Source organism: Rhinoderma darwinii, chromosome 1, assembly GCF_050947455.1.
Source record: "Rhinoderma darwinii isolate aRhiDar2 chromosome 1, aRhiDar2.hap1, whole genome shotgun sequence".
NCBI classification, from domain to species: Eukaryota; Metazoa; Chordata; class Amphibia; order Anura; family Rhinodermatidae; genus Rhinoderma; species Rhinoderma darwinii.
In genome coordinates this window covers 658,478,121-658,504,064 of record NC_134687.1, presented here as the reverse complement: position 1 = coordinate 658,504,064, position 25,944 = coordinate 658,478,121, and the positions used below count along the sequence as shown (strand labels likewise).

Here is a 25,944-nt window from a genome sequence, read left to right as displayed (position 1 = left end):
AAAAAGCCCCACTCAGATGTATGGAATAATTTTGAAATTTCTGCTACAAATCTGCCGCAAGTAAATATACCCGGAGGATAAGACTACACGAAGCAGCAGCCACAGTCACCCACATAGGTGACGAATGGACAGGAGATTTAGATAGTAAATACTGTGGCATTAGCGCAAAAATCTTGTGGCCAAACGCCACCATATAAGGTTGTGATTTCGGCTACGGGTGTCAGCTGTATATTAGAGCTGACACCTGGGCATAACGGCCAGGAACAGTGATCGCGCGGTTCCTGGCTGTTTAAGAGTATGTTCACACGCACTGTTTTCAGACGTAATTCGAGCATTCTACACCTCGAATTATGCCTGAAAAAACGGCTCCATTACGCGTACAAACATCTGCCCATTGCTTTCAATGGTTTTTACGGTGTTCTGTTCCCACGAGGTGTTATTTTACGTGTCACTGTCAAAAGACGGCGCATGAAAAGACGCCCGCGAAAAAGAAGTGCATGTCACTTCTTGTGACGTTTTTGGAGCCGTTTTTCATTGACTCAATTGAAAAACAGCTCTAATAACGTCTGTAAAATATGCTGTGAAAAACGCGAGTTGCTACAAAAACGTCTGAAAATCAGGAGCTGTTTTCGCCTGAATTAGTATTTTGCTAAGCCGTGTGAACATACCCTAACTGCTCAAATGGTGCGGTTACTCCAGGCCTCCAGGTCTGCCTTCACTCTGCCTATGTGAAGCCCTGCCTGTGGCACGGCTTAACAGAAGCATAAAAAAAATGACAATAGACTACAATACGTTAGTATTGCAGTCTATTGTATCAGTGATCTAACGATCACGGTTTCAAGTCACTTTAGGGTGACTAATAAGATGTGTAAAAAAAGTTAAATAAAAAGTTTTTTAGTAGTGAAAAAAAAGTTAACATAAACTGGTATCTCCATATGCGCACTATTACCATATGGCGTTATTCAGCCTTCTCGGTGAACACCGTACACAACTATTTTTTAAAATGCCCACACCTTAACTACCCAAAACTATAGAATAAAAAGTAATCAAAAAGCTGCATGTACCCCAAAGTGGTACCAATAAAAACTACAGCTCGTCCTGCAAAACATAAGCCCTTGCACGGCTCAATCGATGAAACAAAATAAAAAAGTGATGGCCCTCAGACTATGGCAACAGAAAACAATTTATTTATTTTTTTATTAAAGAGGTAAAACATAAAAAAACACAAATTTGGTATCACCGTAATCATTTCAACCCATAGAATAAAGTAAACATGTACTTTTTACGGCACAATGAAAAATGAAACACACAAAAAGATGGTACACTCAGTTTTTTTTTAACATTTCATCCTACAAATATATATTGTTTTCAGTTCCCAGTACATTTTAGGATACAATAAATGTTGCCATGAAAAACTACAACTTGTCCTGCAAAAAACAAGTACTCATCAAAATCTTTTGTGACTGGTGAGGTGTCAGTCTCCTCTCAAACTCATAATTTTGGAATATTTTGATGTCAATCCTCAAATACACAATTTTTTTTTAGCTTGTACAAAATCGGTGATACCTTTCTACATCTCAAACTCATATCAGCAGAGACAATTGTTAGTTACCCTTTGTTATCTTATTCCAATTTGTATACCTTGTAACTCCTAACCCTCTTCCCTTCCGTTCTGTACTCTCTTTCCATACCCTTCCCTTCGTATATGTTTTAAAAGAAAAACTTAAAGAATTTATAACTTGTTGACTTAAAATGAAAAAAAGTTTTTGCTTTTAGGAGGGGAGGAAAAAACGAAAATGAAAAAATGAAAATTGGCTGTGTCATTAAAGAGGATCTGTCACTAGTTTAGTAATGCCCTATCTCCTAGCTAATCTAATAGGCGCTGTCACACTGATAATGCTAGTGAAAAATGTGTCCCAAAAAGTTTATTTTAAAAGTTATGAGCTTTTTTCTAAATATGCAAGTGACCTTTTATTAGACAAGTGGGTATCAACACCAGCATTCTCCCGAGGTGGAGCTAACTCACTGCCTCCGACACTGTCCTATCAGTATGAAGCTGCTTCACACACAGTGTGAGAGACTGTGGCTGGAGGGAAGGAGAATCACTTAAAACAGCCATATCTCAGACTGTGAATGGTTCTGGGGGCATATGAAAGAGGAGATTCTAATCTTCCATAGGACACCAGGATCGCAGTTCTAGCTGTGAAACAAATCGGAGATATCGCCAGTTGAACACACAGTCGGGTATAGAAGCTGTATACTATATGATCACGCTGTGTTACTGGCTAGGGAACGGGGAGAAGCTGTATGCTGATTGGACATTACACCGCCCAGAAAGAGCCACCTCCTATTTGAAAAAAAAAATCATACTGTACTTATCAGCATCATAGCGCCTATTAGATTAGTTAGGAGATAGGGAATAATTAACCTGGTGACAGCCTCTTTAAGAGGTTAAGGTAGTGATAAATACATTATGAAAAAAAATCTGTGAATTTTTATTTTATTAAATTGTAAAGTTAATTTTTTAGTGTTTTTTATTTTTATTTGGTTCAATTCCATAATTTTCATCTTTTTATACTGTTTTAATGAAATTCAAATATAAAATGTCAATATATGTTAAAAACAAAACATTTACATTGTCCTTACGGTCAGTCTGGATTCTACTGCAGTGCGGGTGAATTTATGAATACAGTAATAAGAAGCGAGGTTCATGGTGACAATTCAGCTTCTCTGCTTTGTAAATAAACAAGGCTCTTCTTTTCTTTCTTATATCCACAATATTTTCCTTCATGGATCACGGTCACATTTGACCTCAGGTAAATATAATTTGGGCGTTTGGCTAATTCCACCCAAAAAAATAAAAATAAACACTCTTATTGGCTGTTTAATGTCTGTGAATATTCTGATGTGTTTCAAACCTTTTTCCCACATTCTAAATGAGAATATGGTTTCTACTCTCTGAGGAGTTCCAAAATTTTCTTTCTTTCTAAAACATCTTCCACATAAACCACATAAAGAAAATTAAAATGGCTTCTCTCCTGTGTGGTTTCTCTGATGAGCCCAAAGTTTGCATTTATTATTGTAACATTTCCCACATTCTGAACATGAAAATGGCTTCTCTCCTGTGCGACTTCTCTCATGTTTAACAAGACCTGATTTATACGTAAAACATTTCCCACATTCTGAACATGAATATGGCTTCTCCCCTGTGTGAATTCTCTCATGATTAACAAGAATTGATTTAAGTAAAAAACATTTCCCGCATTCTGAACATGAATATGAGTTCTCTCCTGTGTGACTTCTCTCATGTGTAACAAGACTTGATTTTTTTGAATAACATTTCCCACATTCTGAACATGAATATGGCTTCTCTCCTGTGTGACTTCTCTCATGTGTAACAAGATTTGATTTATGTGTAAAACATTTCCCACATTCTGAACATGAATATAATTTCTCACCTGTGTGAAGTCTCTCATGTTTAAGAAGACCTGATTTATCTGTAAAATATTTCCCACATTCTGAACATGAATATGGTTTCTCTCCTGTGTGAATTCTCTCATGTGTAACAAGAATTGATTTTCGTGTAAAACATCTCCCACATTCTGAACATGAATATGGCTTCTCTCCTGTGTGACTTCTCTCATGTGTAACAAGATGTGATTTATCTGTAAAACATTTCCCACATTCTGAACATGAATATGGTTTCTCTCCTGTGTGTATTCTCTCATGTCTAACAAGAATTGATTTTCGTGTAAAACATTTCCCACATTCTGAACATGAATACGGCTTCTCCCCTGTTTGAATTCTTCTGTTTGTACAAAGACCTGAGATTTTTGTCAACGCTTTACCACATTGAAATCTTGTACCCCCTTTCTGAGCTGTACTTGGGGTAACTATCTGTGATTGGTCAGGAGACTGTTCCTTGTCATTTGGGGAATTATATGATAAATCTGTACTGTGAAGTCCTGGATGGACATAAAGGGTAATGAGGTTTTCTCCTGAAGACTGCTGGATGATATCTTCATCTTCTACTTTATGATTTATCGATGACATGAAATTTCCCTCAGAGTTCTCACTGGGATTTTCTGTTAGGATTAAAAATGCATTTTGTGATTTTGTTTCAAAACACATAAGTTGACAAATTCATAACATTTATAATCAGGCTTGAAACACACATGCGGTGATCTGAGCCAAAGCCAGAAGGGGATCAAGCAAGATGGAGAAGTTTAAGCCATGCCTTTTAAATCCACTCCTGGCTTCAGCTCAAAAACCTTTCTCAAAAATGGTGTGTGTTATTCCAGCCTTATAACGCTTTGTATAACACTACACCCAGTCCTCCACTTTTATAAAAATGTACTTGATAATTTTTTTGGGGGAAAAGCAGAACCTTGTCTGGCAATGAAGCCTGTCCTCTGCCAACACATTTGGCTCTTCAATAATAATTGGACATACAACAACTTAACCTAATAATGTTACAGACAGTCTAATATTGGCCAGTCTACATTTAAGAAGATAATGTGTCATGAGACAAAAAACACATTTCAGGCTAAATTCATGGACATGACAATGAGGTCTGTATATCCTAATGGCTGATCAGTCACCAGATCTCAGTTTTATAGAACAACTTTAGGACGAAGTGGAATAGATAAAGTGAAGTAATCAATCAGAATCTGTAATAAAGGTTTACAGTACATTGTAATATCATTACACTTCGGGTCTGTTCAAATCAGCATTGCCCTTCCGTTGAGGGGGGTCCGTCGGACGTTACCGTCGGGTTAACCCCTCAACGGAAAGGCAAACTGAAAACTCAGCTTCTGTTTGCATCACCATTTATCACAATGGTGACGGAAACGTTGCTAAAGGTGTCCATTTGTCACCGTTGTGACAGGGTTCCGTTGTTTTGAGTGAATCAATAGTGCAGGCTGTTCTGAGAGGAAAGAAGGTCCTATCAAGTACTAATAACGTGGACCTGATGAAGTGGCCTCATTCAAGTTTTAGCCATGTGATCATTTAATAGCAAATTATTGTTCTATTCCTCTGCCAACCTATTTTTATTTGGTCTTGTTTTTCTCAGAACAGAGTATAGGGCTTCTATATTGTGTAATAAAATAAGTGATATATTTAAAGAGGCTCTGTCACCAGATTCTGAAATCCCTATCTCCTATTGCATGTGATCGACGCTGCAATGTAGATAACCGTAACGTTTTTTTTGTTTTTTTTTAAAAACTTTCATTTTTGGCCAAGTTATGAGCTATTTTATATATATATATATATATGCAAATGAGGTTTGAAATGGACAACTGGGCGTTTTTTTTTCGTTATGTCCAACTGGGCGTGTATTGTGTTTTTAACTGGGCGTGTTTACGTGTATGACGCTGACCAATCAGTGACCAGTCAGCATCATACACTCATCTCCATTGATTTACACAGCAGCGATGTGCAGCCACATAAACAAAGATTAACGTTACTGCAGTGTACTGATAATGAATACACATGATCATCCAGCCTGGACGTCATGTGTATTCAGAATCCTGACACTTCTGAATCTTTTCTGTGAGATTTGCAGCAAGGGAAACAAAATCTTGTTTACCTCCGAAATCTCGCGAGATTTCGTTTCCCGTGCTAGAAATCTCAAAGAAAAGATTCAGAAGTGTCAGGATTCTGAATACACATGACGTCCAGGCTGGATGACCATGTGTATTCATTATCAGGACACTGCAGTAACGTTAATCTCTGTTTATGTGGCTGCACATCGCTGCTGTGTAAATGAATGTAAATGAGTGTATGATGCTGACTGGTCACTGATTGGTCAGCGTCATACACGTAAACACGCCCAGTTAAAAACACAATACACGCCCAGTTGTCCATTTCAAACCTCATTTGCATATATATTTAAAATAGCTCATAACTTGGCCAAAAATTAACGTTTTTAAAAAAAACAAACGAAACAGTTATCTACATTGCAGCGCCGATCACATACAATAGGAAATAGGGATTTCAGAATCTGGTGACAGAGCCTCTTTAACTCTCATGGAGTGAAAGAAGACGTATAGGTGAAACTGCTGGACTTTTTAAAACATTCTTGCAGAGATCGGTGTGGACCACCAGAACATTTATAGTCTATGGGAAGTCAGCAACTGGATAAAATAGGTGCTTCTTAATAATCGGTTAGGATCTTTTTTTTTTTTTAATCCAATATTAAAAAAAACAAAAAACACATCTTTAAACCAACCTACTTGAAAACTTCTTAAAATGTAACACATTTTTAGTCAACTTTTTAGAATAACATGTGTGTGTACAGGAGGAATAACACTATTTCTGGCCATTACATGACATGTATCTGGCATTCTTTTGGCAGTTTTCCCTCTGCAGGCTCTATCTTTAATTCTCAGTTTTTATTAAGCAAGTGAGTGGAACCTAACTGCTATCATGTCTTCTATACACTGCACACACAGAACAGAGAGACATCCTGGTCCACTATCTCTCTTTATCACACCCTTAGAAGCTGCAGCAGCATGGAGGATATTATACAGCAGTAAGGAGAAATGTAGCGGAAAATCCAGCACTGGGGTGACATAACTCTTACCAGCAGCCTATGACTCCTCTCTTTGCTTCTTCTCCCCCTCCCTCTTCAAACACTTCTATTGGCAACAGTGTTTAGGTCTTTGTGCTCATGCTCCCTCCTCCTGCTTTCCCTACCCTCTCCATAGACTACTCTAAGCAGCAGCATCCGTGTGTCTCTCATCCACATAAAATTTGCATGGATAAAACTTCTACATTTTAACAATAACTAAATAAATTTGATACATATCAGGTATAATATTAGATTACCACAAGTTGTTTGAAAAGTTAGTGTCCATATAAAGCAGACATGTTCCAAAATAGCTATTTCGTGTACAGTAGATTATAGCGGAGATCTGATTGCCTGATATTCAAGCCTAAGGTACTACAGAAATATCCTGAAGACAACATGTCCCCTTGTGACATGTGTGCAGAGTTGTCATGGGGATCTTGTGTGTTTTCTAATAGTTCCTCAATTCTTATCCCCAGACTCATATTAAAGGGGTTTTCCAGGGACATAACATTTTTGGACTAATACTCTATGTAAATATCGAATAAAGTTCCAAATATGCAATCTGTATTAAATCTGAAAACATGTCTTCCTATTCACCCCATCTCTGCCCGGCCGGAAGATCTGCTTTTTCATCTGTGTGTTTTCTTCTGTTGACACAGGCTCGTGCACGAGAGTTAGTATATACATAGCCTGTGTCGATACCTCACTTACTTGCGTAATGACACAGGGCTTTTCTTATTCCTCCACCCTCTATTTACCCTTCCCACTTGTTCTCCCTTCCCCTTGAGTTTTTTTCCCGCCCACCAGCTTTCTCTGCGTGCAGTCAGGGACTCACATGACCGCTCCTCAGCTAGCTAATGCAATACCCATCATCACTGTATATATGTAATACCCATCATCACTGTAGATACCATATATAAACCCCATCATCCCTGTATGTTATAACCTCCATCATCCCTGAATATATGTAATCCTCATCATCACTGTAGATACAGCCGGGCGGGCAGCTGGCGGGCACTGGGGAATAACATGAACGCAAAGAAAATGGTGCGGGCATTGAGGCATAAGCAAAGAAAGCAGCGGTCACATGGGATGAAACGTCATCCCAGGAGGCCGGCCTGGACAAAGAAACAGACTACTGGTTAAGGATTTTTTTTTTTCTGAGTTGTGTTTATTGCGCCGCAAAAAACGCAACAACTGCTATTTGTTGTGGGTTTTACCTCCCCTTGAATTCAATTGGGAAAACCTGCAACAATTAAGCAGCGTTTACGCAACTACAATTGACATGCTGCGGACTAAAAAAAAACGCACCGCACGTCAATTTCTAAGCGATTTTTCCACTTATTCTGTACGCAGCGTGTGGATGAGAGTTGTTCAGATCTCATCCACTTTGCTGCTACCGTATTATGCTGCGGATTTTCCATCTGTTGTGAAAAATCTGCATTATTTACTGTACGTGTGAACTCCCCCGAGCAGGGCCGATCTACCCTGCTGTGCAGCGCCAGTTACAGAGGAGATGTAGTGTAATAAAAATGAAATAATAAAAAGTTCCCCAATTGTCTTTTCTGTCACTGGTTTATGTCTTTAGGGATATATACTGTAATGTGACGATATCACTGTATTTTATTCAAAATGCAACCTGCTTCTGTTTGATACACAGTGCAGACTGCAGTAATGTCATTGCTTAGTACAAGTGCGAATGCACTAACATTGCCACTATTAGCTCTGTGACCTGCTGGAGATCTGAGGTGTATATATATGTATAGATTAACTTTGTTACAACCGGATGTGGAGCTGGTTTGCAATAGTTTATTGCTATTATGGATTTTTCTATTTTTCATTACTTGGATATTATTTGTTATATAGATTTTTTATATATATAGATTTTTATATATTTATTTATAATATTTTTATTGATATTTTATACTTTTATTTATCCAAATAGTGCTACCATAATCCGGTTAGATACCTTGGGGATTCCCCCGTTGGTATATTAAATTAGCCCACTAGATGCCGATAGAGAGCTCTCTGTTTAATGCATCTATGTATTATTCTCAGGCTAAGGCCTCATGCACACGACCGTATTTTTTCACACCCGTAAATACTGGCGTAAATACGGGTCCGGTGTCACACGTATTCCACCCGTTTTGCACCAGTATTTACGAACCCGTGCTCGTAAATATGGGTCCGGTGTCACCCGTATTCCACCCGTATTTACGAGCACGTTTTTGGCAGCAAAATAGCACTGCACTAATCGGCAGCCCCTTCTCTCTATCAGTGCAGGATAGAGAGAAGGGACAGCCTTTTCTGTAATAAAAGTTAAAGAAATTCATACTTACCCGGCCGTTGTCTTGGTGACGCGTCCCTCTCTTCACATCCAGCCCGACATCCCTGGATAACGCGGCAGTCCATGTGACCGCTGCAGCCTGTGATTGACCTGTGATTGGCTGCAGCGGTCACATGGCCTGAAACGTCATCCAGGACGTCGGCCCGGATGTCGAGAGGGACGCGTCACCAAGGCAACGGGCGGGAGACCGGACTGGAGGAAGCAGGAAGTTGTCGGTAAGTATGAACGTCTTTTGTTTTTATTTTTTACAGGATAGGGGATACATGTCTTGTTTATGGCAGAGCGGGGAGATACCTCCCCGCTCTGCCATAGTTTTCATTGTAGTCCCGGCGGTAGTTACGCCACTGGGCTGTGGCCTGCAGACCGGGTAGTCCCCTGACCTCGCCTCACCTCGCAACGCTCCCGTAATCACGGGTGAACACACGCAGCCACCCATGATTACGGGAGCCCCATAGACTTCTATGGGATGCCCGTGCCGTTATTACGGCATGAAATAGGGCATGTTCTATCTTTTTTAACGGCACGGGTACCTTCCCGTGAGCAAACGGGAAGGTACCCGTGGCTAACAGAAGCCTATGAGCCCGTTATTGCGGGTCGTAATAACGACCCGCAATAACGGGTGTTTTTACGGTCGTGTGCATGAGGCCTAAGTAAGTAGCTGTGCTATGTAAGCCCACTAGATGCCGATAGAGAGCTCTCTGTTTAATGCGTCTATGTATTATTCTCAGGCTAAGTAAGTAGCTGTGCTATGTAAGCCCACTAGATGCCGATAGAGAGCTCTCTGTTTAATGCGTCTATGTATTATTCTCAGGCTAAATGGCTGAGCTGTGTAAGCCCAGTAGGTGCCGATAGAGAGCCAGTCTGTGCTCGTCGTGTAAGCTGCTGGCTGCTAAGCCCTTATAAGGGCTGGTGACTAATACCAGTCGGTCTCCGAGCTCGCGCTACGCCTTTCCTTGCTGTCAGTGTTATCTGCCGCAATTCATCAGGGGCTGCAGATGGTAAGTGTTGTTGTTCATTTATTCATTATTAGCGTGCAATGCAATGGGTAGAATGGCATTCAATCATGCCTGACGTCAGATCAGTTTGCTAGCCGCAGTTGGCGGCAGAACACTCCACAATTTAAGGTGGAGAGTCCACCCCCATTGTAATGTCACAGCCTATCGTGTCGGACGGCACGTTCAGCAAATCACTCCCCCTTTCAGGGGCTCGTCCGTATCAAGCCAATCACAGCGGTCGAGAGACCTGCTGCCCCAGTGTGGCATGAATGGGGATGATTGGCTAGACGGGATGCACTACGTGTAGTGCACAGGTCCCTGCCATGTTCCCTGACGTAAGAGCCATGGGAGGGGCCTGGAATGACTCACTCCAACTATCTGATTTCAAAGTGCCGAGCTGTCACTCAAGGCTTTTCTGCACACACATGGTAAGGTGCAAAGTAGTAAATATGTAATTCAAATGACATTGTTTGTGTGAGCGGGTTTAGGTGCTGCTATTATCCTAAGCTTCTGGCTACACTTGACATTTTTGATTGTGTAGTGGACACTCCGATTCTGTATACGGAAGGGTATATGTACCTGGATGTAAGTTCACCTTTGCTTTGGGACTTGAACAGGAATGCAAATGCATAATTATACGTGGTATAAATACTTCTACATTCTGTTGTTGTAGAAAGTGCATATTTTTATATGGTAAATAGACTCTGTATACGGGAAGGTATATATAGGTAGGTCTGAATTAACCTCAACTTTGAACCTTGGACGCGGGTACACATGCATTATTATGCATGGTTATATGTTCATTTGTTAATGCATTCAACGGCTGTAGGTATGTACGCTGCTTTCTGGAAACTCGAGGTATTCAATTCAAAGGTGCACAACGAGCTCATTTTAAACATGCTCAACTTCATTCTGACCAAAAATATATTCCTGTTTGGGGGCAAATTGTTTCACCAACTAAGAGGAACTGCGATGGGCAGTCCCTGTGCACCAAGCTACGCCAACCTGTGTCTGGGTTGGTGGGAGGATCAGGTAGTGTTTGCGGAGAATCTCGCCTCATCTACCTCGCCCATATTGATGTGGGCGAGATTTATAGAAGATATTTTCATCATTTGGAACGATACAGTGGAGAATTTCAATAAATTGGTTAATATCCTGAATATAAATGGACTAGGGCTGTTTTTTACTTCAGAGATACATGAATAATAATAATCTTTATTTATATAGCGCCAACACATTACGCAGCACTTTACAATTTAGAGGGAACATGAAACAAACAATATCAGACATTACATAGTGACAAAGTTCATTTACAATTCAAACCTGGGGAGTGAGGACCCTGCTCGCAAGAGCTTACAATCTATGAGGAGTGAGGACCCTGCTCGCAAGAGCTTACAATCTATGAGGAGTGAGGACCCTGCTCGCAAGAGCTTACAATCTATGAGGACATAAGGGAGACACAAAGTGTAACAGTGTTTGTTCTGTACAATGGTCCGGCCATTTTTATACACATGCGGTGGTAACATAAAGCTGCATGAGCCGGTCACCAGCCAGTATCCGTGTATGACGGACATGAAGAGAAGGAGTGGGAGGGAATCTTATTCTGATGACTAATCTAAATGGAGGGCCATGGAAAGGAGTCAGATTAGGGAATGTTATAGGCCTGTCTAAATAGATGTGTTTTCAGGGCACGTTTAAAACTGTGGATATTGGGAATTAATCTGATTGTCTGGGGTAGCACATTCCAGAGGACGGGTGCAGCACGAGAGAAATCCTGGAGACGGTAGTGGGAGGTTCGGATTATGGAGGATTTTAATCTAAGGTCGTTGGCAGAACGTAGAGCCCGAGTAGGGTGGTAGACAGAGATGAGGGAGGAGATGTAAGGAGGTGCAGCACTGGGGAGAGCTTTGTGGGTGAGAGTAATAAGTTCGAATTTTATTCGGAAGGGGATGGGCAACCAGTGCAGTGACTGGCACAGGGTAGAGGCGTTGGTGTAGCGGTTGGTCATAAAGATGAGCCTGGCTGCTGCATTGAGGATAGATTGGAGAGGAGAGTTTAGTGAGGGGAAGACCGACTAGTAATGAGTTACAGTAGTCAAGACGAGAGTGAATCAGAGCAACAATGAGCGTTTTGGCGGTTTCCTCCGTAAGAAAAGAGCGGATTCTGGAGATGTTTTTGAGGTGAAAATGACAGGAGCGTGAAAGTGATTGTATGCGAGGAGTAAAGGAAAGATCTGAGTCAAAAATAACCCCGAGACAGCGGGCGTGCTGCTTAGGAGTGATGGTAGTGCCACACACAGAGATGGAGACATCAGGTTTAGGGAGGTTTGTAGATGGTGGGAACACAAGGAGCTCAGTTTTAGAAAGATTCAGTTTCAGATAGAGAGAGGACATGATGTTAGAGACAGCGGACAGACAATCACTGGTGTTCTGTATTAGAGCAGGGGTGATGTCACGGGAAGAGGTATATAATTGGGTGTCATCAGCGTAGAGATGGTACTGGAAGCCAAATCTGCTGATGGTTTGTCCAATAGGAGCTGTGTAGAGAGAAAAGAGGAGCGGACCTAGGACTGATCCCTGAGGAACCCCGATATCAAGGGGAAGAGGAGAAGAAGTGGAACCAGCTAATGACACACTGAACGAGCGGTCAGAGAGATAGGAGGAAAACCAAGAGAGAGCCGCGTCCTTGAGGCCAATAGAGTGGAGCATGTTAAGTAGGAGTTTGTGGTCTACAGTGTCAAAGGCAGCAGAGAGATCCAAAAGAATCAGGAGAGAGGATTTACCGTCCGATTTAGCCGCCAAGAGATCATTTGAGACTTTAGTAAGGGCCGTTTCTGTGGAGTGTAGAGTGCGGAAACCAGATTGTAAGGGGTCAAGAATGGAGTTAGCAGAGAGATAGCAGATAAGGCGAGAGTAGACCAAGCGTTCCAGGAGTTTGGAGATGAAGGGCAGATTAGAGACTGGTCGGTAGTTGGCAGCGCTGGATGGGTCAAGTGTTGGTTTTTTCAATAATGGGTTTATAATGGCATGTTTAAAAGCGGAGGGAAAGATACCAGAGGAAAGCGAGAGGTTAAATATTTTAGTGAGGTGACTAGTGACAGCTGGGGAGAGGGACTGGAGGAGGTGTGAGGGGACAGGATCACTAGGGCAGGTAGTAGGACGAGAAGAAGAGAGGAGCCTCGAGACTTCTTCTTCAGTTATTGGGTCAAATGCTGAGAGTGAAGAAGAGGGAGTGCGGGAGGGAAGGGGATCGATGTTACTAGGGGACTGGGAGATAATATCATGCCGGATGTTGTCAATTTTAACTTTAAAATAATTGGCCAGGTCTTCAGCACTGAGATCTGTGATTGGCGTCTGCACTTTAGGACTAAGGAGGGAGTGAAAAGTATCAAAGAGGCGTTTTGGATTATTAGATAGTGTGGAGATGAGAGAAGTGAAGTAGACTTGTTTGGCGCGGTGAAGGGCAGAGTTGTAAGTTTTGAGCATAAATTTGTAATGGAGGAAATCTGCATCCAAATGCGATTTTCTCCACAGTCGTTCGGCACATCTCAAGCACCGCTGAAGAAAGCGGGATTGAGGCGTGTGCCAGGGTTGTCGTCGTCTTTGTCGGGTGGTTCGGAGTCTAGGGGGGGCTGCTTCATCCAATGCATTTTTGAGAGTGTTATTATAAAGTTTGGCAGCCAGATTGGGACAGGAGAGGGAAGTGATAGGGGACAATGAGGACTGTAGACTGTCTATGAGTTTCACAGTGTTAATGGCATGTAGATTTCTGTATGTCTGATACGTAGGGATGACCTGAGGAGGCAGAGAATATTTGATAGTAAAGGAGAGAAGATTGTGGTCAGAAAGCGGGAGAGGAGAGTTAATAAAGTCAGAAACTGAGCAGAGCCGGAAGAAGACCAGGTCAAGTGAATGCCCGTCTTCATGTGTAGGAGAGTTAGTAAGTTGTGACAAACCTAGGGACGAGGTTAATGATAGAAACTGGGAGGCAGATGAGGAGATTGGGTTATCAATGCGGATGTTGAAGTCACCCATGATGAGAGTGGGTGTTTCAGAGGATAGAAATTGTGGAAGCCAGGCAGCAAAATGATCCAGGAATTGGCGGGGTGAGCCCGGTGGGCGGTAGACAACTGCCACTCGGAGGGAAAAAGGGTGAAAGAGTCTGAGGGTGTGGACTTCAAAAGAGGGAAATGTGAGTAAGGGGACTGGGGGAATGACCTGGAAAGTGCAGTGTGGGGAAAGAAGTATACCTACTCCTCCACCCTGCCTGTTCTCAGTTCTGGGGGCATGAGAGAACTGGAGACCACCATAAGATAGAACAGCAGGGGAAGCAGTGTCAGACAGGTGTAGCCATGTTTCTGTAAGAGCCAGAAGGTTGAGAGAGTTAGAAAGGAATAAGTCATGAATAAAGGTGAGTTTGTTGCACACGGACCGAGAGTTCCAGAGAGCACAGTTAAAAGAGACAGGAGAAGACAAGGAATGGTAAGAAGATTTGCAGGGTTTCTATGTGTGACAGGTAAGTGGTTGAGCTTGGCAGAAGAAAAGGGAGGCCCAGGGTTGGGAGAGATGTCCCCTGCAGCTAGTAGCAGGAGAATGGAGAGAGACAGCAGATGGTTCTGTGATTTATGAGAGCGTTTTTTATGTTGGGCAGTGGGATGAGATGGGTTAAGTTGACTGAGGAAAGTGAATAGTGAATCGGAGCTGTACATGGGCGAGGCAAGGAGAGAGGGACTGATGTGGACTGTTTTTTTGGCAAGGCTTAAATGGGCGATAGGATTGTAAACCAAGAGCAGCTATAATGATGAGCGCGGTGGCAAACATGTTTGTTTACAGATAGTTAGAAATCTAATAATTTGAGCATGTGATAGTTTGTTTGGTTTTCTAATGCAGCTTACCTGTCACTTTCCCTGTCTAACTGCCATGTATAACTGCCATGTGTAACTGCCATGTGTAACTGCCATGTATAACTGCCATGTGTAACTGCCATGTGTAACTGCCATGTATAACTGCCATGTGTAACTGCCATGTATAACTGCCATGTGTAACTGCCATGTGTAACTGCCATGTGTAACTGCCATGTGTAACTGCCATGTGTAACTGCCATGTGTAACTGCCATGTATAACTGCCATGTGTAGCTGCCATGTATAACTGCCATGTGTAACTGCCATGTATAACTGCCATGTATAACTGCCATGTGCAACTGCCATGTGTAACTGCCATGTGTAACTGCCATGTGTAGCTGCCATGTGTAGCTGCCATGTGTAGCTGCCATGTGTAACTGCCACGTGTAACTGCCACGTGTAACTGCCATGTGTAACTGCCATGTATAACTGCCATGTATAACTGCCATGTATAACTGCCATGTATAGCTGCCATGTATAGCTGCCATGTATAACTGCCATGTATAACTGCCATGTGTAACTGCCATGTGTAACTGCCATGTGTAACTGCCATGTATAGCTGCCATGTATAGCTGCCATGTATAACTGCCATGTATAACTGCCATGTATAACTGCCATGTGTAACTGCCATGTGTAACTGCCATGTGTAACTGCCATGTATAACTGCCATGTATAGCTGCCATGTGTAACTGCCATGTATAACTGCCATGTATAACTGCCATGTGTAACTGCCATGTGTAACTGCCATGTATAACTGCCATGTGTAACTGCCATGTATAACTGCCATGTATAGCTGCCATGTATAACTGCCATGTATAACTGCCATGTATAACTGCCATGTGTAACTGCCATGTGTAACTGCCATGTGTAACTGCCATGTATAACTGCCATGTATAGCTGCCATGTATAACTGCCATGTATAACTGCCATGTATAACTGCCATGTGTAACTGCCATGTATAACTGCCATGTATAGCTGCCATGTATAACTGCCATGTATAACTGCCATGTGTAACTGCCATGTGTAACTGCCATGTATAACTGCCATGTATAACTGCCATGTGTAACTGCCATGTGTAGCTGCCATGTATAACTGCCATGTATAACTGCCATGTATAACTGCCATGTGTAACTGCCATGTGTAACTGCCATGTGTAACTGCCATGTATAACTGCCATGTGTAACTGCCATGTATAACTGCCATGTGTAACTGCCATGTGTAGCTGCCATGTATAACTGCCATGTATAACTGCCATGTATAACTGCCATGTGTAACTGCCATGTATAACTGCCATGTGTAACTGCCATGTATAACTGCCATGTATAACTGCCATGTGTAACTGCCATGTGTAACTGCCATGTGTAACTGCCATGTATAACTGCCATGTATAGCTGCCATGTATAACTGCCATGTATAACTGCCATGTATAACTGCCATGTGTAACTGCCATGTATAACTGCCATGTATAGCTGCCATGTATAACTGCCATGTATAACTGCCATGTATAACTGCCATGTGTAACTGCCATGTATAACTGCCATGTATAACTGCCATGTGTAACTGCCATGTGTAGCTGCCATGTATAACTGCCATGTATAACTGCCATGTGTAACTGCCATGTGTAACTGCCATGTATAACTGCCATGTGTAACTGCCATGTATAACTGCCATGTATAACTGCCATGTATAACTGCCATGTGTAACTGCCATGTGTAACTGCCATGTATAACTGCCATGTGTAACTGCCATGTATAACTGCCATGTGTAACTGCCATGTGTAACTGCCATGTATAACTGCCATGTGTAACTGCCATGTATAACTGCCATGTATAACTGCCATGTATAACTGCCATGTGTAACTGCCATGTGTAACTGCCATGTATAACTGCCATGTGTAACTGCCATGTATAACTGCCATGTGTAACTGCCATGTGTAGCTGCCATGTATAACTGCCATGTATAACTGCCATGTATAACTGCCATGTGTAACTGCCATGTATAACTGCCATGTGTAACTGCCATGTATAACTGCCATGTGTAACTGCCATGTATAACTGCCATGTATAACTGCCATGTATAACTGCCATGTATAACTGCCATGTGTAACTGCCATGTATAGCTGCCATGTGTAACTGCCATGTATAACTGCCATGTGTAACTGCCATGTATAACTGCCATGTGTAACTGCCATGTGTAACTGCCATGTGTAACTGCCATGTATAACTGCCATGTATAGCTGCCATGTGTAACTGCCATGTGTAACTGCCATGTGTAACTGCCATGTGTAACTGCCATGTGTAACTGCCATGTATAACTGCCATGTATAACTGCCATGTATAACTGCCAGGACACTTTGACAGTATGACACTAACTGCCAGGACACTTTGATAGTATGACACTTAGACAGAGATGACTTCTGCCGTCGTGCCCCCCTGCACGAGTGCCTTCCCCATATGCTACATCTAAATTTATAGGGGAGTAGATGCTCAGATCTAGGCCTAATTAAGCTCGTTCAGCTATTAATCAAATCAACTAGACACATGAGGTGAAAAGCTATGCAGAGATAAACAAACAAACTAGCAGGTCTGGATGATCATAAAACTTAACGACGATCAAACACTTTGACAAAACTTAGAGATAACATTAGACTATATAGCAAGACAGGAAAGCAGAGTACCATCAAATAAAAGTTTCAGCTTTTTGAAATGCAGCTACAGCAGGGATGAGGTTCATGCAGGAATGAAATGGATTATATACCATCAAATACAAGCATCGATCAACTTTCTAGATATTACCATCTTCAAAACTGAATCAGGCAAAATCACTACCACACTCTACCGAAAGAGCACAGTAACCAACAGCCTCCTAGCCTGGGACAGCCACCATCCCATTCCTCTAAAACAAGGTATCCCTAAGGGACAATACCTTCGACTAAGGAGAAATTGCTCAGAATTGGGTGATTTCATGAGCAAATCTAGGCACCTATGGAAGAGATTCCAGACGAGGGGATACCCAGACAAAATCTTGAGACAGGCTTACCAACATGCGTTGTCACACAATAGAATGAATTTATTGGTCCCACAGACCATCAATAAGGAAGAGAACAACGAGAATAAAAGTTAGGGTGATAGGCACCTACGATGTTCGGCATCGCGAGATTAGAAGTATTTTTAAGAAATACTGGGAAATCCTGAGAGCGGACAGTGACCTCAATCAGGCAGTGGCACCTTACCCACTCATTACTTTTAGACGAGGAAGAAACCTCCAGGACCGCCTCGTCCATAGTCATTTTACATAAGATTCCCCACGAACGAACTGGTTGCCAGACCCTCCAATTGGGACGTTCAGATGTGGATCATGCAGAGCCTGCCAGCATGTTACCAAAAGCAATAATTTCCAGAGTGCGTCTACGGAGCAAGTCTTCTACAACAGGGAAATCGGAAACTGCAAATCAAAAGGGGTAATCTATATGGCTACATGCACGTGCCCACTTAATTATGTGGGAAAAACCATCCGGGAGTTTAGGAGAAGGGTGCTGGACCACATAGGTAATATTAGACGTGAAGAGGACACATGCCTCGCGAGGCATATGAGAGAAAGACATGGAAACAGAGCAGCGGAGATCTCTTTCCAAATAATAGAGGTCATCAAATCATCCAATCGTGGAGGAAATTTGGACAAATACCTCCTACAGAAAGAATGCCGATGGATCTATAGGCTACAGACCCTCAGCCCGCAAGGCATTAATGACTACATGTCGTTCACCAGCTTCATATAGGAACATCGAATAAAACCTCCCCTTCAGTGTCTATTTATCATACCTACAGCCGTTGAATGCATAAACAAATGAACATATAACCATGCATAATAATGCATGTGTACCCGCGTCCAAGGTTCAAAGTTGAGGTTAATTCAGACCTACCTATATATACCTTCCCGTATACAGAGTCTATTTACCATATAAAAATATGCACTTTCTACAACAACAGAATGTATAAGTATTTATACCACGCATAATTATGCATTTGCATTCCTGTTCAAGTCCCAAAGCAAAGGTGAACTTATATCCAGGTACATATACCCTTCCGTATACAGAATCGGAGTGTCCACTACACAATCAAAAATGTCAAGTGTAGCCAGAAGCTTAGGATAATAGCAGCACCTAAACCCGCTCACACAAACAATGTCATTTGAATTACATATTTACTACTTTGCACCTTACCATGTATGTGCAGAAAAGCCTTGAGTGACCGCTCGGCACTTTGAAATCAGATAGTTGGAGTGAGTCATTCCAGGCCCCTCTCATGGCTCTTACGTCAGGGAACATGGCAGGGACCTGTGCACTACACGTAGTGCATCCCGTCTAGCCAATCATCCCCATTCATGCCACACTGGGGCAGCAGGTCTCTCGACCGCTGTGATTGGCTTGATACGGACGAGCCCCTGAAAGGGGGAGTGATTTGCTGAACGTGCCGTCCGACACGATAGGCTGTGACATTACAATGGGGGTGGACTCTCCACCTTAAATTGTGGAGTGTTCTGCCGCCAACTGCGGCTAGCAAACCGATCTGACGTCAGGCATGATTGAATGCCATTCTACCCATTGCATTGCACGCTAATAATGAATAAATGAACAACAACACTTACCATCTGCAGCCCCTGATGAATTGCGGCAGATAACACTGACAGCAAGGAAAGGCGTAGCGCGAGCTCGGAGACCGACTGGTATTAGTCACCAGCCCTTATAAGGGCTTAGCAGCCAGCAGCTTACACGACGAGCACAGACTGGCTCTCTATCGGCACCTACTGGGCTTACACAGCTCAGCCATTTAGCCTGAAAATAATACATAGACGCATTAAACAGAGAGCTCTCTATCGGCATCTAGTGGGCTTACATAGCACAGCTACTTACTTAGCCTGAGAATAATACATAGACGCATTAAACAGAGAGCTCTCTATCGGCATCTAGTGGGCTTACATAGCACAGCTACTTACTTAGCCTGAGAATAATACATAGACGCATTAAACAGAGAGCTCTCTATCGGCATCTAGTGGGCTTACATAGCACAGCTACTTACTTAGCCTGAGAATAATACATAGATGCATTAAACAGAGAGCTCTCTATCGGCATCTAGTGGGCTTACATAGCACAGCTACTTACTTAGCCTGAGAATAATACATAGACGCATTAAACAGAGAGCTCTCTATCGGCATCTAGTGGGCTTACATAGCACAGCTACTTACTTAGCCTGAGAATAATACATAGACGCATTAAACAGAGAGCTCTCTATCGGCATCTAGTGGGCTTACATAGCACAGCTACTTACTTAGCCTGAGAATAATACATAGACGCATTAAACAGAGAGCTCTCTATCGGCATCTAGTGGGCTTACATAGCTCAGCCATTTAGCCTGAGAATAATACATAGACGCATTAAACAGAGCGCTCTCTATCGGCATCTAGTGGGCTTACATAGCACAGCTACTTACTTAGCCTGAGAATAATACATAGACGCATTAAACAGAGAGCTCTCTATCGGCATCTAGTGGGCTTACATAGCACAGCTACTTACTTAGCCTGAGAATAATACATAGATGCATTAAACAGAGAGCTCTCTATCGGCATCTAGTGGTCTTACATAGCACAGCTACTTACTTAGCCTGAGAATAATACATAGATGCATTAAACAGAGAGCTCTCTATCGGCATCTAGTGGGCTTACATAGCACAGCTACTTACTTAGCCTGAGAATAATACATAGATGCATTAAACAGAGAGCTCTCTATCGGCATCTAGTGGTCTTACATAGCACAGCTACTTACTTAGCCTGAGAATAATACATAGATGCATTAAACAGAGAGCTCTCTATCGGCATCTAGTGGGCTTACATAGCACAGCTACTTACTTAGCCTGAGAATAATACATAGACGCATTAAACAGAGAGCTCTCTATCGGCATCTAGTGGGCTTACATAGCACAGCTACTTACTTAGCCTGAGAATAATACATAGATGCATTAAACAGAGAGCTCTCTATCGGCATCTAGTGGGCTAATTTAATATACCAACGGGGGAATCCCCAAGGTATCTAACCGGATTATGGTAGCACTATTTGGATAAATAAAAGTATAAAATATTATAAATAAATATATAAAAATCTATATATATAAAAAATCTATATAACAAATAATAGCCAAGTAATGAAAAATAGAAAAATCCATAATAGCAATAAACTATTGCAAACCAGCTCCACATCCGGTTGTAACAAAGTTAATCTATACATATATATACACCTCAGATCTCCAGCAGGTCACAGAGCTAATAGTGGCAATGTTCGTGCATTCGCACTTGTACTAAGCAATGACATTACTGCAGTCTGCACTGTGTATCAAACAGAAGCAGGTTGCATTTTGAATAAAATACAGTGATATCGTCACATTACAGTATATATCCCTAAAGACATAAACCAGTGACAGAATAAAACTTTACTAGGGAAAACAAACTAGGTATTTCAAACACTCAGTGAATTTAAGTCCAATTGTCTTTTCTGATGAAAAGGCCATAAAAATAAAAAGTAAAATAAAAATAAACCTTACACACAAACCGACATTTATGCATGTACGAGAGAAGCGTTAAAGGGAAGTATGGGGCATGCTCACAGGCTGGGCGCGCTCCATACTAGGCGGGTGTCTGTTGTGCAATACTCATTTTGATTACACCCAGTTAACCCCTTAGATGCCGTGCTCAATTGTGACCCACATAGAAAAAAAGCCGTAAATCGCCGTAAAAACGCATACGTATTTTTTTAGGTGCGCTTTCAACTGCAACTCAACCGCAATGACTACAAAGATATTTAAAGACCTCGTTTTTGTGCAATTCGCTGCTTGTGTCGGCTGCATATTACAGCCCACACTTCATTGCAACGAGCGGGATCAGAGATAAGTCCGATCCCGCTCGTTTAACCCTTAGATGCCGCATTCAATAGAGACTTCTAACCCGTTAGAAAAAGGGGGATGGGGCCCCCCTTCGATAACACTTCGCCCCCTCCACCTGCGATGCCGATGGTTGTCATGGCAGTCTAGGGGCCTAATGAGGTCTGCCATCTTTCTGCTCTTTGGCAGGGCTTAAATAGTAGGCGGTAAAAAACACAGTATACAGCAATACATAAGTATCGCGGCATATTCTGCAAACGATCAGACGATCGGCAAATCCCCTAGAGAGACTACTAAAAAGTAAAACACAGCGAAATAAAGTCTTCAAAATACTGTTCGTTTTTTTAAAGTAGTAAAATATATATATAAATATAAAAAGGAAAAAAAGATATACATTTATTATCACCGTATTGACCTGCAGAATAAAAAGAACATGTTTTTACCGCAGGGTGAACGCCATAAAGACAGGACACCCAAAAATTTGTTTTTTTCCCACATTTCAGCCCACAGAGACATTTTTTCCACTTTCCCAGTACATTATTTGGTACAATAAATGGGGCCGTTCAAACTACAACCCCACAAAATCAAGCCCTCATACGGCTGTATTGGCGGAAAACTAAAGTTATGGCCGGGTGGGGAGAAAAAAACTAAAATAAAAAACTGAAAAATGGCTGCAGCTGGAAGGGGTTAAGACATACCGAAGGTATAACAGGCATTACAACATGGGGCCTTCAACCCCTTAATGACCAGGCATAAAAAGGCCTTAATAACTAGCTATCTTTTTTTTTTTCATTTTTGCCTTGCATTAAAAATTCTCCCGCATAAAACAAGGCCTCATAGACATATGGTGTATGAGGTCTTGTTTTATGCGGGAGAATTTTAACAAAAATTTTTTGCTCGTTTTCATGGTTGAAAAAAGTTACAAGTTACATAATTTATTTTTGCAGCTAAAATATATGAAAAAGCGATTTTCAGCATTCTTTGTTTTGTTTATTTTTTTTATCCCATTCACGTTTCACACTAAAAAAAATCTGTAAATTAATTCTTTAGGTTATTTGGTCGTGTAGATACCTAATATGTGTAGTTTATTTTATTTTTATGTAATGTATCTTATGATGCTAAATAAAGACTTTTTTTATATTTATTAATCCCATGTCGGGATAACTTTTTTTTTTACATATAAAGTATTGGAATATTCCTGAATGCTAATACATAATACTGTGTCACTATGACATCACACAATGTACCCTAACAGCAGGCAAACTGTACAGACAGCCCTGGGGTCCTATCTATGTCACCAGGGCTGACTGCAGAGGGTTTCCTAGTCTCTGCGTCAATGAACAGAGACTGGGGAACCCCGTAATATACAGGGACCCCCATCATCCCTGTATTTACCAGCCCGCCATCATCCCTGCATATAACCCCCATCAACCTTGTATATAGTTCTCATCATCTGGTTATATACCACTAGGACGGGCACTGTCCGCTCGCCTTAACCCATTGGCACAGAGGCAAAAAAAAAAAGTAAAAGGGGCGGGCATTGAGGACACCTTGGACAAATAGGATGCCTGAAACTCCGGTACATGGCAGAAGTCCAGCAAAATCTGAAAATATACGCAGGAGCAGAGGGATACGCAGAGCAGCTGCGTGTGTCATGCGTGTCTGATGCGCGGCTGCGTGATTTTCGCGCAGCCGGCATCATAGAGATGAGGCTTGTCAACGCCCGTCACTGTCCAAGGTGCTGAAAGAGCTAACTCTTTCAGCACCCTCGACAGTGAATGCCGAACACAACAGCGAAAAACCTGTAAAAAAAAAAGATAAAGTTCCTACTTACCGAGAACTTCCCGGCCGTTGCCTTGGTGACGCGTCCTTGGTGACGCGCCTCTCTTGACATCGGGCCCCACCTCCCTGGATGACGCGGCAGTCCAAGTGACCGCTGCAGCCTGTGATTGGCTGCAGCCTGTGCTTGGCCTGTGATTGGCTGGAGCTGTCACTTGAACTGAAGTGTCATCCCGGGAGGTCGGACTGCAGGAAGGAGACAGGAGTAATCGGTAAGTTAGAACTTCGTTTTTTTTTTACAGGTTCATGTATTTTGGGATCGCAAGTCACTGTCCATGGTGCTGAAACAGTTTAACTCTTTCAGCACCATGCACAGTGAATGTCTCCCGACGTCGCGGACCGGAAATTTTTTTGCCGGGTTCGGCCAAAACGAGTTTGGCCGAACCCGGTGAAGTTAGCTTCGGTTGTCGGGGTTCACTCCGTTTGGATGCTTGGAAACAGAAAAGCACGTGGTGCTTTTCTGTTTCCATTCATCCTTTTGACAGCTCGTGCGCTGTTTCAGTCTGTTCGCATGGAAGTGCTTCCGTGCGACCTGCCTGGTTTTCACGCACCCATTGACTTCAATGGGTGCGTGATGCGTGAAATACGCAGAGTTATTGAACCTGTCGCGTATTTTGCGCAGCGAACAAACGCTGCGCAAAATACACGGACTGTGTGTACTGCCCCATAGACTTCTATAGGGCATTGCGTGCCGCGCGAAAACCACGCGCCCTACACGCTGCCAAATCACGCTCGTGTGAATCCCCCCTTACTGAGAGGAGTCCAGGAGAGGAGTCCCGGGGGAATGAGTTCATGCGCATTACACACAGGAAGACGAGGACGGTGCACCTCGCTTTACTGCGCTCGTACAGTGTACTGCTCTTGGTATCATTTGTACCAAGGACACTCTTTTATAATCTGTCTGGTGAATGGAGCGCTACGGATTTATTGGACATATACAGGAAACATAAGGATCTAACGTGATGTGAAAAGAGCAGCAATTGTGGAGCTCCTACATTACATGTCATTGTACACACGTGTATATGTACTGAACATGACGATATTAAGACTTCAACATGGCCGCCAGTCCAGCTTGTGCCCCCAGTAATGCCAATATATATATATCTGTCTCTTCTCACCTTGTGATGTGCGCGGCCGGTAGTCCTCCATCATGACCTCCTCGTACAGATCCTTGTGTCCCTCTAGATACTCCCACTCCTCCATGGAGAAATAGACAGTGACATCCTGACACCTTATAGGAACCTGACACACACAATGATACAGTCATCACCCAGACACCTCCAGTGCTGTTACTGTAGAATTTCCCAGCATTCCCAGCAGTGTCACCTCTCCAGTCAGCAGCTCAGTCATCTTGTAGATCAGTTCTAAGATCTTCTTCTCATGTATCCGGGAGTGAGGGGGAGGCTCTGTGATGGGGCTCTGACTACTGCTCCATCCTCCTTTCTCATAGATGATGGGAGTCGTACAGTCACCCGATGTCTTCTTCACTATTGTGTACTCCTGTGTATGGAGAGAGACACTTAGAGAACTGAACACAGTATTCCCTCCCTCAGTAGAGAGGGAGATTGTGACCCCGCTGTATAGAGCTCTAGTGACCCCACATCTGTAATACTGGAGACCTCACCTACAAAAAGACATTGAGAAAATAGAACGAGGCCAAAACTAAAAAGGAAATAATATTGGGGGGACTAGATGGACCATGTGCTCTCCTCCTGCCGTCATCTTCTATGTTTCTATATAGAGGTCATCCTGATCCTCCTGGTTCCTTGTCATTCTCATTGCTCTACATTACTATTGCTGCATTGGTGACATGACACATAACTGACCATATTGGTGGCTGATCTTCAGCTTTTCTGCTGGTGGCTTCTTGACGTCACTTGGAAGGTCTGGACGCTGTTATACAGGACACTGGATTCTTCCTATTACTTCCTATTATGTATTGTCCCTTCCCTATGTGTGACTTGTTCTATAATGTAGAAAAGTTTACCTCTCCGCTCAACAGGTAGATGATCTCCAAGGTGAAGTCTAATATTCTTCTGCTCATCTCATTCCTGTCCTTGTCCATCCTTGGTGGGTCACTCAGGAGAAGGAATGTTGTGGAGGAGAAGATGAGAAAACTGGAGGAACTGGAGGATCTAGTACTGCAGACGTCTTTATGAAGAAAGGAGAAGATGGAGATCATACAGGGGACAACATCATGTGTGACATACAGAACCTCACTTATTCATCATTGAGAGAAACATCTTCTCAGAGCCGTCACCACATGGAATAAAGGGGTATTCCCAACACGGACATTTCTCCCCAGGATATGCCAGAAATGTCTGATAGATGCGGCTCCACCTCTGGGTGGCCTTGTTAG

The 25,944-nt window shown here is 42.5% G+C and overlaps 1 protein-coding gene across 1 annotated transcript; it reads right to left on the bottom strand.

The window, feature by feature from the left end:
* Nucleotides 1-1,239: 1,239 nt before the first annotated feature.
* On the bottom strand, nt 1,240-25,944 carry LOC142706328 (uncharacterized). Its single transcript, XM_075848303.1, has 4 exons — nt 25,573-25,944; nt 24,912-25,085; nt 24,704-24,827; nt 1,240-4,085 (listed from the first exon to the last, which is right to left on the bottom strand). The coding sequence occupies exons 1-4, from the start codon at nt 25,765-25,767 to the stop codon at nt 3,022-3,024; spliced, it is 1,557 nt and encodes a 518-aa protein (XP_075704418.1). The 5' UTR covers nt 25,768-25,944; the 3' UTR covers nt 1,240-3,021.